General features: G+C 39.1%; 1 protein-coding gene across 1 annotated transcript in view; it reads right to left on the bottom strand.

The window, feature by feature from the left end:
- LOC140942057 (protein DD3-3-like) overlaps window positions 1-12,500 on the bottom strand; it is an 18,589-nt gene that overhangs the window by 857 nt on the left and 5,232 nt on the right. The window contains exons 4-9 of the mRNA XM_073391043.1: window positions 8,029-8,350; window positions 5,683-5,901; window positions 3,807-4,224; window positions 2,850-2,906; window positions 1,669-1,952; window positions 643-687 (exon numbers count right to left, since the gene is read on the bottom strand). Coding sequence (XP_073247144.1) covers window positions 643-687; window positions 1,669-1,952; window positions 2,850-2,906; window positions 3,807-4,224; window positions 5,683-5,901; window positions 8,029-8,350 — 1,345 coding nt within the window. The remainder of the gene's footprint in view (window positions 1-642; window positions 688-1,668; window positions 1,953-2,849; window positions 2,907-3,806; window positions 4,225-5,682; window positions 5,902-8,028; window positions 8,351-12,500) is intronic.

Below are 12,500 nucleotides of genomic sequence, written 5' to 3'. Positions count from 1 at the left end.
ATACTACGAGTATCGATACCTTCGATACTACGATACTCGTCCACAGTATCGATACCCTCAATACTATGATACTCGCCGACAGTATCGATACCCTCGATACTTCGATCCCCGCCGACAGTCTCGATACCCCCAATACTACTATACCATACCCGCCGACAATATCGATACCCTCGATACTACTATCCCCACCGACAGTATCGATACCCCCAATACTACTATACCATACCCGCCGACAATGTCGATATCCTCGATACTATATTTTTAGCTATTTTTGATCCCCGCCGACAGTATCGATACCCTCGATACTGAGTCAAACTTAACGCCTATCAATGACAGAAGGAACATTTTAAAAGTCTGGAATATGGAAGGCAATGACGTGAGCTACATTGTCAATTTTTGTTATTATTTTAGTTCAAAGTAGCAGGCCATCTGTAATTCAGCCAGATTTCAAATTTATTCAGCGAAACATTCACGGCGTTGTACTGGCGTTACTCTCAAAATATCTTTATAGGTAACAGTTTTTGACATTCCGAATAAACCGTAGCCACGAAGGTAGCGACCTCTAAATAAAAGTAACGAGAAGGGTATTAAATTTCACAGCTTTAATTTTCGCGAAAATTTTTCACGGGTTTTATCACTTACGATCTGTCCCTTGCCCAGCACGATTCGCGGGATTATGGTTTGAACCTGAAAAAAAATATATAAATAAAAATAGAAGGTGAGGAAATTAGTATGGGGACTCCTGTTACCCACAAACCAGTTCTACGGGATCCATACATTTCCATAAGGAATAAGTTGAGGACATTTGATAAAAAGTTAAAAGCGTTTTCTCTTTGGTGATCATTTTTTGCTTCTCATAACTTTTTCTCTTAAATATGCATAGACATTGAGAAAATTGGTGCTGGTCACTCTTTGGTCCCAAAGAGTGAAGACACGCACTGAGACTCCAAATCTGTTTGTAAGGAGTTTATTTTTAAAATTAGACAAATGGTATTCTAGTCTTGGCTACAAATAGCCTTTAGATACGAGGGGCTTAGAACGCGATCTTGTTAAACACCGTTTAAATTTTGTTTTAATAAGCGACCTTTTCAGTTTAACTTTTGCCCTGCAATTTGAACATAAAGAAGTTCCTGGCATCACTGTCCCCACCTGCCCTGTCTAATCTTTACTGATTTTAATTTACTGTCAATGACAATTTTCCTGCGGGGGAACACTTATGATAAGTTTGAAAAAGGGTGTGCTGCCGAGGTTTTCAAAACCTGGCCCTGTTAAAGACAAAATCCGTTCATTTTCTCTCATTAAGACAAGAGATCTTTTTTCATAACTCTGATTCATTTCTCTTTGTATACAGAATTAAGTATTTGACATCAATAGAATTATATCGCTGGTAAGGAAATGCGGGTACCACGCATAAAGACTGCGCACCGCCAACGTTCACCCCATGTTCAAGGCTTTTAAGACTCGAGACCGCAAAAGCATACCTTGATCAGCCGCACATCCTCGTTTAGGCCAAATAAGGGAGTACCCCTCCCCACCCCCGGGAGTTACACTAAGTTTCCCTCTGTACGTGATCAAGGCTTAAACAAAATTTAAATGTTCAATATTCTGAAGTTCCCTATTACAGAAATAGCTACAGTTGGATTTGATCATTCAGCCAAAAACTCTTACCAGACCAGACGAAACACACCACATCGTCTGTTGTAACATGAAGCAGTTCAGGAAAGAAGCGATACTCCATGGAAGGATACGCCTGTTGAATGTTTCCTCTCTTTCCCATCCCAAAGATGTATTTTATGGTGGTGTTCTGATATTTTTTCGGAAGAATATTCCTTGGTTTCAGAAGGAACACATGAGTTCTGTCTTGGAATGTTCGTCCAACCTGAGCGGTATTCAAGGCAAGCTGAAGTTCTGTTTGCCCATCACTAGCTTTACTTTTCGGGTTTCCCTTGACTCTAAAAGACAGGAGAATATTATTGTTACAGACTTGAAGATTTGGACAACAAAATGCGCAAGGGCAACTTTTGTGGATAGTTTAATCAAGAGGAGAGGAAACGGCGAGATTGTCATCAGGTTGCAATTTCTGTAGCAATGCCTCGTTCCCAGGCGTCCGCTTCTTATCTTTAGGCGGAGCGCGTGGTATTTTAGGAAGGATTTGCGCTCCATAGTTGGGGATTGGAAAAGAAAAAGAGGGTGAGAGGCAACATTACTATTCTGGGGCTAGGCAAAGCCACATGGAAAATGTATCATTTCGGGCTTGGCCAAGTAAGACTGTTCTTTAATTCTCAGTATTGCGAGAATGTGATTTAGTGTTGTCACGAGTCTTAACAAACAGCATAGTATTTCAATTAAAAAATATTTAACTTTTCGTTTTGACTTGAACCAGTAGCATAATCAGGCATGGGTTACAAAGTGTCAGTTAGAAGCTTTTCAGTAAGTATCACGAATACAATTGTTGAAAAGCAGCACAAAATAGTCTACGATAGTGAAATTTATAGATTGTTATACACCGATATGACGGCCGCGATACTAAAGTACTCAATTGGGTTTGCAATGCTTTAAGCTTTAAAGTATCACATGGGCTATCAATTCCAATCAAAGTCAAGAAACATTTCCAATTTTAACTCTGAATGTTATTCTATTTTAATAAGGGAATCAATCCCTCAAATTTTATTTCAATCCTACAAACGACTCAATCTTTTTTTGCCATACCGGTGACCAACTGAAGCCTTGCGACTGATGGGTTTCCTATACTTCTTCTTCTACTTTCCCACTGAATTAACAGCAGTAACGCTAAGTGAAGCTATATCACTCTAATTGATTCAGTATTTTCCATATCATTTTTCACTTACTTATCGTTATCGCTGGCATCAAATTTGCGCGGAACATCGTCACTGGTGATGTTATATCTACGACATAAATTGAGATGCACGTATAAACCGTAAATAGAGTAAACACAATGACAAATTAATAACTTAAGTTGTAAATGGTGGCCACCAGAGCAGGATTTAAACCCAAAATCTTGGTATCTATCTTAACCAGCTAGACTTCGAGTGATTCCCAATTTTTTCACAGGAATACGCGCGTGCATGAAAATTGCCACCCACCAGGAAGGTGACATGCGCATGCGTATTTTTGCTAACTTGTTCTCACTGAGTTCGCTGACCAATATGTACGCTATATGTACATGTAAGGGGTCTTTATTTAACGACAAAGTGTTTGATCTTTAAGTAGCCAAAAGTTCGTTTTATTGCCATGATGCATGAAGATTGTCCGTCATGCAATTTAATACCCCTGGCCTTTTGAGACAGTTTTCATTGGAATCATTTTAACGCATTTTTACAAATTATTTTTCTTTCATTTTAGTGGTAACCTGTTAAATTATCGATTATTATTGTTATTTCTATTATTTCCGACGAAAACAAGCGACTTCCTCTATGTGAGCACCTATAGAACGTTCCAAAGTCGGGTAATTTTTGTCCGCCGCGACAAGTCACATGAACGCGTGGCGTGTCGCGGGATGTATTGCTACACAAGGCGCTATTAACAATGCACAGCTGTGGTAAAGAAAATGAACTAATCACAGGGATGTTGTGAATAGTTTGTCGTGTTCGTAAACGAACGCCTGTAAATGGAGAAACAAACAAAGCCCTGATTCATGTTCCTATGTATCTACTGAACGCAGATTTTCGAAAATTTTTCGCTGCGGCATGTCTCAGCAATTTGAACGACGACTTGTCGTCATACAGGATTTGGCTCTATTTCAGAATTTGGGCAAATCCCATCACTATGATTTAACCGAATCTAACCTTATACGTAATACGCAGCGTTGTGTCACGTTGGAAGGAAAGCAGGGGACCTTCCATTTGTATGACGTAAACTTCCCATCGCGGCCTACTCCATTGTGGTTGATATAAGTGGAAGGCGCATACAAAACTTCGGGTGGCTTCTGAACAAGGACATACTGCTCCAGTAGATCTCCACCTTGTGCGACTTCGTGTGGTTCATACGGAACGCCTCTCTTCAGCTTCATTCCGCCGATTCCATGGCACGTGCTTAGGACGCCACGCGTTCTCTCCATAACATTTGTGATAAATCGTGTCCACTTTCCACCAGCATTCTTACATGCCTCTGCGGTGAGATATTTAGCCACGCATTTTTCTCCTGGTTGGCCATCATTCTTTTTTGGGCATTGGTCACCTGATTTGCTTCGCATTATACACATATCTGTTGAAAGCAATTTGATGAGGAAACGTGTGATTTTTGCAATCATGGTTGACAAATTACTTCTAATTTCGACGCGAAATTTAAGCTTCAGTTAATTAAACATTTCACATGTGAAATGACAAAGTTGTTATATGTCAACTGTTGACGTTCCGAGATGACCTCCAGGGTTACAAATGAAGATACATACATACATACTTTATTGTTACCTCCCCAAATTAAGGGGCTTTTCAGGAAGATGTCAGGGCATTTAAACAAGCTGATTAAAAGACGTTGTACAAAACCTAAACAAATGAAAGACGACACTTCTCTGAGTAGAATTGTTCTCGATCAAAAACCATGCGAGATGTTATACGAAGAACGATATAAATTGCTAAACTGGAACACGCTTCAACATCGAAGATATGAGAATACCTGTACTCTGGTGGAATGCTAGTCCAAGACAGTGTTTGGACCTAAAGGCCTACACTCAAATGGCTACTTCGAGTATTGTAAAAGTAAAGCCTAGAACCAACCATCCATACAAGATGCAAATGAAATCAGCTAAAGTTAACTCCCTTAAGTACTCCTTCTTTTTGAGAATCATCAAATACTGGAAGAATTTATCAAACCACCTCTTTACTGATGAAGTTAATGCTAACAAATTTTAAAAAGGCTTAAAAAGATGGGTGAACATTTATTGACATAATACCTCATATTTTAACTGTGCAAATTTTCACTTTAAATATCATTCTTACCATACCATTTTGTACCTACACTAATAATTTTTACCTGTATTTTGCATTGTTTCAGTACATTTTTTAAGTTCATTTAGGGGACTTTTTATAGGGATAATCTCTCGGTCCAAATATGCAACATGGAGATTATTTTCTCGGTCTCAAATATGCAACATGTTTATATGTATATGTATTTGAATAAAGTAATATTAACATTAATTTAACAGGAAAATGGATTCTAATACGGGCCGATGGTGGAGCTCTCGGTTCAATTAGCCGATTCAAAATTGTGCGCGTAACTCGTCACCCATGATTGTAATTAATTGTTAAAACCTTGAAATTAGTAAATAATTTAAGAGGCGATGGCAGCAAAAAGGTCAGTTATAAAGTGCATTGGCGCTCTTAAACTTTATCGTCAATAATCGTAACTGGAAATCGAGCGGTAAAGCAATTCAAAGTCCTGGAGCGAGGCGGCTGAAAACAGAGAGTGAGACTAGAGAGATGGGAAAAATACGCATTTGCGGGGTGCATTATGTTTGGTTTGTTTTAAACAAGATTCCAATCGATACTATTCGCCTGTGCTGCAAATGAATCCAGTCGTAACGTTTTCGCTGCCGTCTCCTTCGTCGTAACGCACATATTTAAGTTTTGTCCCTTGTAGAGAGGTTGGACAGAAAATCAACTAAACCCTTCATATATCCTCCCTTGATATTTCTAAACAGAATCTTAACTAGAATACGCTCACATTTGTAGCCGTATTGAGAACTGTTAACATGATTCTTCATCAAATCAAAGGTCTTCTCATCGCTGACCATGATGGCAATGTCCTTCCAAGGGCTGGGGCCCCAGTATGGATAGTAATCACGCTCCTCAGGAACCTCATATCCCCTCCTATTTCCAGCGTTATTTTGCCGCGTGTAGATAGGTGAATTACCTTTAAGCTGTTGGTCAGCGGTAAACAAGCCTGTGGAACAAAATGCATTATGATCCAGATGAGCTAGTTGTTCATGTTTACTTCGAGCGCTCAGGCGGTATACAAACCTGAGGATCAAAATACATTATTAAAATTATAGTACACTGAGGAATCCTGCTAGGCACTTGAATTGCTTTAGCGTATCTAGTCCAAAAGAGATTATTTTCATGGTACACACATTCATAAACCTTTAAATGGACCAACCCGTATCTCAGTCACACTTTCCTTATTAATAATATATACATATATATATATATATATATATATTTGTATTTTGTAGCCTTGTTACACGCATAATATTTTATTTGTAGTTTGTTTGTTTGTTTGTTTCAATGAAAAACAATTTTTGGGTAAATGCGTAGACTACTTTGGCTTTAACTTACTGCGGTTTCAAACGGAATAAGGGGAAACTAGGAAAGTTAAGAAGAGACTGGGAGGAATTAGTCAGAGTAGCCTACGGAGGACTCCTGTCCTCTTCTCTGCACTCTCCTTCCCTCCCGCACCCCCTGCCCCTCGTTTTTCTTTTCGTTCTTCCCCAGTTTTTTTTCTTTTTCTTTTTTTCCTTCCCCGACGTTTAAAACGACCATAGACAGCTGCATAGAAAAGCCAGAGGAGGAGAATTAGCTCAAAAACTAGAATTGAACAATATAGCCGAACAATGAATAACGATAATGACGCTGCTGCGTTTCTTCCCTCGCTTCTGTTCTATCAAAGCTTTGGGAAACCATTTCAAAAGAACTAAAAAAACAACAACTATAAAATACTAATTTGTACAGGCTGTACGGTCAAATCCCGTAGATTCGAGGATGAGAACGAGTACAAGTACGAGATTTTCCTAATACAGTCTAAACTCTCCTTACGGACACCTCTATAGTACGGACATCTCTGTAAAGCGGACACTTGGTTCTGTCCCCTTTTGGTGTCCGTATTAAAGAGGTTTGAAAATACAAAGTAGTGTGCGCGCGTGAACTAGCGGCGTCATTTTGGCGGGGAAACGAGATAGCCGTCGTCATTCTACAACGGGTTTTAGCGACAATGCAGTAGTGGCGGAAACAAGTAATCAAATGTTAGAAGTTTTATCATTTTGGGATCGGGAGAGGGCTTAACCTCCTTCAGTTAAGATAGCAGTGCTAAATTAACTGGTGAGTCAAAAGTACAATAAAGCTTTCCCTAATTCCGGGGTGTCTATTTTTTGAGAATACGCAAGAAACTCTTCTGTAAAATCTCGTATTCGTACTAGTGTGATTCATTTTTGGACAAGCAGTAGAACTCCGTTAACTCAAACCGTCTGAAGGGAAAAGACAAACATTTTGAGTTAGCGAGGGTTCGAGTAATCGGGGTCGATTAAATATTCAATTTACCATGTCAAAGACTGATAGTTTACGGATAGTTTGCGTTCTTGTTCGATGATCCGGTACGACCCATGATATCGGCAAATGGCCGTCGAATACGTGATCTGTTCATTGCACTTTAAATTCAAATCTAATTGTTGTAGTGTTTAGTTTTACTGATTTTCTTTCTGATTACAATACAAGAAGAGCTAATGGCATGACAAGCGAGGTCATGAGTTACAACAGTCAGAATTCGACTTATCAGCTGAGGGTAAACTTTTGATCCAGGGAAACGAAATTTAGTTCGAGTTAGCCAGGAATTCGAGTTATCCGAGATCGAGTTAATCGAGTAAAAATGACTGGAGAGTGGGGTCAAATCCAACGAAAATTAGACTTAGTTCGAGTTAGCGGGGAGTTCGAGTTATCCGAGTCTCAGGGTCCAGAGGAGTTTCGCGTGAATAAATGAAGTACTTATTTAACGTCTCACCTTGAAAAATGTACATCCTTGTCGCTTAGCACGATTAATTAGCCCAATGGGATCTTCATGAATCTACTGTAAACGATTTCTTCGCTTTTTATCTGACCCAGATCAACTTTGCTGTTCGCCATTTTGAAATTGGTTTGCGGTATATAGATGAGTAGCGAAACTGTAACGCGATCAAAATAACCCATTTTTTCAGAGATTTTTGACGGGTTTTGATATTCTAACAACAAACACATCTCCTGTGGACCCTGTATCCGAGTTCGAGTTATCGGGGTTCAGCTGCTGTATATAAATAATGGTTACCTTTGTTTCGCTCTCGGCGGAGGTATGATTGGTAGTAATTGTACGGCTCATGAAGTCCAAGCGTCAGTTTAACATCAGAATTCTCCTCATTTTTATTAAATGCTTGGGTATCAGAAGTGTCGCCATTACGAATAGTGTGGTAGTCAAACTGAGAGTTGATATCCGTTAAAGGCACCTCTCCGTCAGGAAATTCTTGACACATATACTGTAGGATGACTTGTGACTCGACAAAGTGATCCGCCTCTTTACCGGTCCCGTGTTGGTTTGTCCACATGATTTCGACTTCAGTTGTGGAATCATCACATCCACCCATGTAAAACTCCTGTGAATGAAAACAATGAAGGGCCACTCAGGCATGTAAATTTAAATGAATTAACCAACAGATGATTCGATCATACATTTAAAGGAACGAAAGCATTTGTGTTATTTTTAGAAATATGTTCCAGCAGTAAAGAAACTACCAGTAAACAACAAAGGGTATTTGTTGGTGTTTCGGATACTGTCGCTGGTTTGCTTGTATGTTGTGGTGTGGGTATTGCCAAGTGTCTTCAATCTTATATAACGTAATTTGTTGATTGCACCCATCCAGGACACAAAGAAACTACCACAGTAATTTGTCTGCCATCATCTGTTGGAATGAGAATAGAGTGTGTTTGCTCCTTATACATTTCTTATAGGAACGTCAAGAGAAATACCAGACTTTCACTTATGTAGTCGGTCTACTAGGTCTGACTGATAAACCCTAAATTGGCCAAGGCTGGCAAGCAATTAGCCTGCTCTGTCTTCAGATCTTTGCAACATGAAAACTACCCTTCCCCCACCTTTCGAAATGTTGTCAGGAACTTATCCATCCGTAGCCTGCGTGGCAGGCGCAAAAAGGGGAGGGGGAGGGGGGAGGGAGAAAGGGACTGAGGGAAGGGAGCGCCTGCTCTAAGAGCCTATGTTTTTGCATAACGCCTACCAATTTTCTAGTAATCCGATTACGCTTACTGTCAATGTCGCTACACTCGCCATTGCAGAAAAACATGACGCTCACGGACTAAAGAAATTCGCTTAGTTATTCAGATCCAGAAGGCACTTTGGAGAAAATTGGAACCCTTATTCAGCCGTAATAAAAAAAGCTTTAAGCTTCAAAAGAGGTCAAAGAAATTGCGCTTGCATCAGAGGGCAAATCCTGCCTACCAGAAAACAATAACTACAGTCAATCGATATGTATGTCATGACCTCTCAGTGTGAAACATGGGTGTTACGCCGCAAAATGTAATAATCGCCGCAAAATGCAATAAGAATCGCCGCAAAATGTAATACTAACGCAAAATGTAATAACATTGACGCAAAATGCAATAAAATTTTCAACACAAAATGTAATAATATTTCAACGCAAATTGTAATAACTTTTCTAACGCATAATGTAATAACGCAAAATGTAATAATTTCAGAATAACGACGTGCATGCTATTTCAAAATCGGTATTGTGGCTCAGTAATCAGTAGCTGATCCAGAACTTCATTTTAATTAATAATAATAATAATAGTAATAATATTTATTTTCTTCTTCTTCTTCTTCTTCTTCTTATTATTATTATTATTATTATTATTATTATTATTATTATTATTAATGAAATAACGGTTGAGACGTCGTGTTTCTTCCGTGCTGAGCTAGTCTCCCTCGCAGCCGTGTTTTGTCTCATCACGCAACACTCTTCCCCAACAAAGGAGGAGGAGCGTTGCGTGACGAGACAAAAATGACTGCAAGAGCTTGCTGTACTGTACCACAACTGTAGCAACTGAGAGACTTGGTTTAATTTCAGATGTTGAATTTAATTCAGTCAAATAAAATAGCTGTTGTCGAAAACAAGTAATAGAATCAACTTTCAAAGCATAATTCAAATGCATTTAAACTGTATAAGATATCTGTCAAACTTTTTTTCATGAGAACCAGACAACTTTGGCTGTAGCTTACTTTTCCTAAGTTCTCACTTAATAGAGGCTGAATTGTTCTTAATGCTGTTTTTTAGGTCGAAGTTTCTTTTATTTTGAAGTTTCCAAGCTTTGCAAAGTCAAATCAGTTTGCCTTGTAAGGCAGTTGTCGTTTGCCTAGAACAGATAGCGCAAAAATTTTTTAGTTAGCCCAGTAACGCATTTTTGATTGGAGTAGAGCTAAGCTGATGCACAAAAATGTTGAATTTGCCTGGCAAGGCAGTTGTGATTAGAAGAGAGGCCATCCTCTTTTTTTTCTCCGTTTAGCGTCGTCCGACCGATCCAAATTTTTGGCATTTTCAAAAAAAAACTAACGACGTAGTTAAACCATTTTTCACTTGAAATAATTCTTTTAATCTGAAAAATGAGCATAGTAACGGCATAGAGAAAAACAGAAACAAAGACATGAACATTTTTTCCAGTAAATTGTGGATTTTTTAATCCAAATATGTGAATGTTAACTTTTAACGTCGTCCTGGGGTACCAGGGCCTCCTATTCCGAGACTTCTTGTGATTTTTTTTTTTAGTTTTTTTTTTCTTTTCAATCCGACCGACCGACTCAATATCAGGAAACGCATTCGACGCTAAACGAAACTTTGAATTTGCTCAGCAACGCAATCGCCATTGGCTTAGAGTCGACGGCACCAAATCTTGAACTGGGAGATCCATAAAAAGTGCACAATTTCGTCTTGTTAGGGCCGACCATTTTTGACCACTTAAGGGGGAGGGTGTATGGGTAATTTGGTTCGGGTTAGAATTTTTGGATAATTATGGGAAACTGTCAACCGATTTTGAAATAGCATGCACGTCGTTATTCTGAAATTATTACATTTTGCGTTATTACATTATGCGTCAGAAAAGTTATTACAATTTGCGTTGAAAGATTATTACATTCTGCGTTGAAAATTTTATCACATTTTGCGTCAATGTTATTACATTTTGCATTAGTATTACATTTTGCGGCGATTCTTATTACATTTTGCGTTAATATTACATTTTGCGGCGATTATTACATTTTGCAGCGTAACACATGGGGCTAAAATAACATTTGCTCAGTATAAATGCAGAACCTTCCAGAGCATAATCTACCCAGCAGATAAAAACAACTTTATTGGAATAAGCAGCATTTTGGCATGAGGTAAAACCACCCTCTTTTATTGCTAAGTTACATCGGCGAATGTCATCGTTCGATAAATTGGCTAAATCTTTCGCTGGGTAGCCCAACAATTCCATCTCCTGCAACTGGTCTTCGATAATACTTTTAAGTGGCGAAATGACGAGAATCGCTCTCCCCAATCCACCTCCCCTTTTTCCCTTCCTCCCTATCCCCTACCCCCTACCCCTTTCGACGCCTGCTACGCGGGCTAATCCATCCGAGAAAATCACAACACAGTTTCAGGTGTAACTCCTAGCGATACCTCGGGCTTCAGATAGTTGTTATTATTTTTGTTTTTTTAGCAAAACAACTACGAGTGAATGGTTGGACAACCGACAATTTGAGTAACGACTGATAAACTCTGACGACGACAGACGGATCGAAACGCGCAGCAATGACATTTTGAATGTGGTCAATAACCAGAGTTTTCAATACTATCAACTGACGTGATACAACTTACTTTGACTCTGACCCGGCGTTTCCAATCGATGGAAATCGATGATCGGAAAACCAATCGATCAATCGATATCAATCGATAAAATTAGTTAATTGGTATCAATTAGTATCGGTCAATCGACGATCAATCGATAACCCCACAAAAACAGTTCATCGATTGCTATTGGTAGTAACCTAAAACAGACCTCACGCACGCTGCCTGTCCGATCATCCGCCATTTTAAGGGAACCCCGTGGACGAAATTGGTAAAACAATTCCGATGCAGTCTTCTCAAAGCAGAGAATATATCCCGTGGCTCGTGTACTCGAATTACCCACTTACCTTGACGTTTCCGATCGATGGAAATCGATGATCGGAAAACCAATCGGTAACCTCACGAATCTTCGACATCGATTGGTCATCAATTGTTAATACAATCGATTAATTGATATCGATTGGTATTGATTGATATCGATTGTCATCGATTATCGATTTCATCGATTGGAAACGCCGGGACTCTAAAGATGACTACGGCAAAGGCTGTCGAAACGACAGTCTCTGTCAACAGCCGGTCCTACTCAAGACTTCTTTCACCCTGACGATCATACTCAACCTAATTTTATGGGTTCAAACCTTTCACGTAGTTGTTTTAGTTATAATATTTATTTTTAACTCAATTTATATTCAGTAATCTAGTTACTTCGCGACAATCCTGCACCCCAGAGGGAGGTACTAGGGATTGCAAGTGACAGGGATGATTGAATGGGGGCAAAAATCAAAACCAAAAAATATCCCTGGACCAAAATTTGAACCAAAAATAATCCCATGCCGAATTTCCGAGCCATAAAAATTTCCAGAAAGCATTAAATGATATAACTATCACGAATGTCCAGATTATTTTG

Source organism: Porites lutea, chromosome 6 (assembly GCF_958299795.1).
Source record: "Porites lutea chromosome 6, jaPorLute2.1, whole genome shotgun sequence".
NCBI classification, from domain to species: Eukaryota; Metazoa; Cnidaria; class Anthozoa; order Scleractinia; family Poritidae; genus Porites; species Porites lutea.
This window is presented reverse-complemented; position numbering and strand designations above follow the sequence as displayed.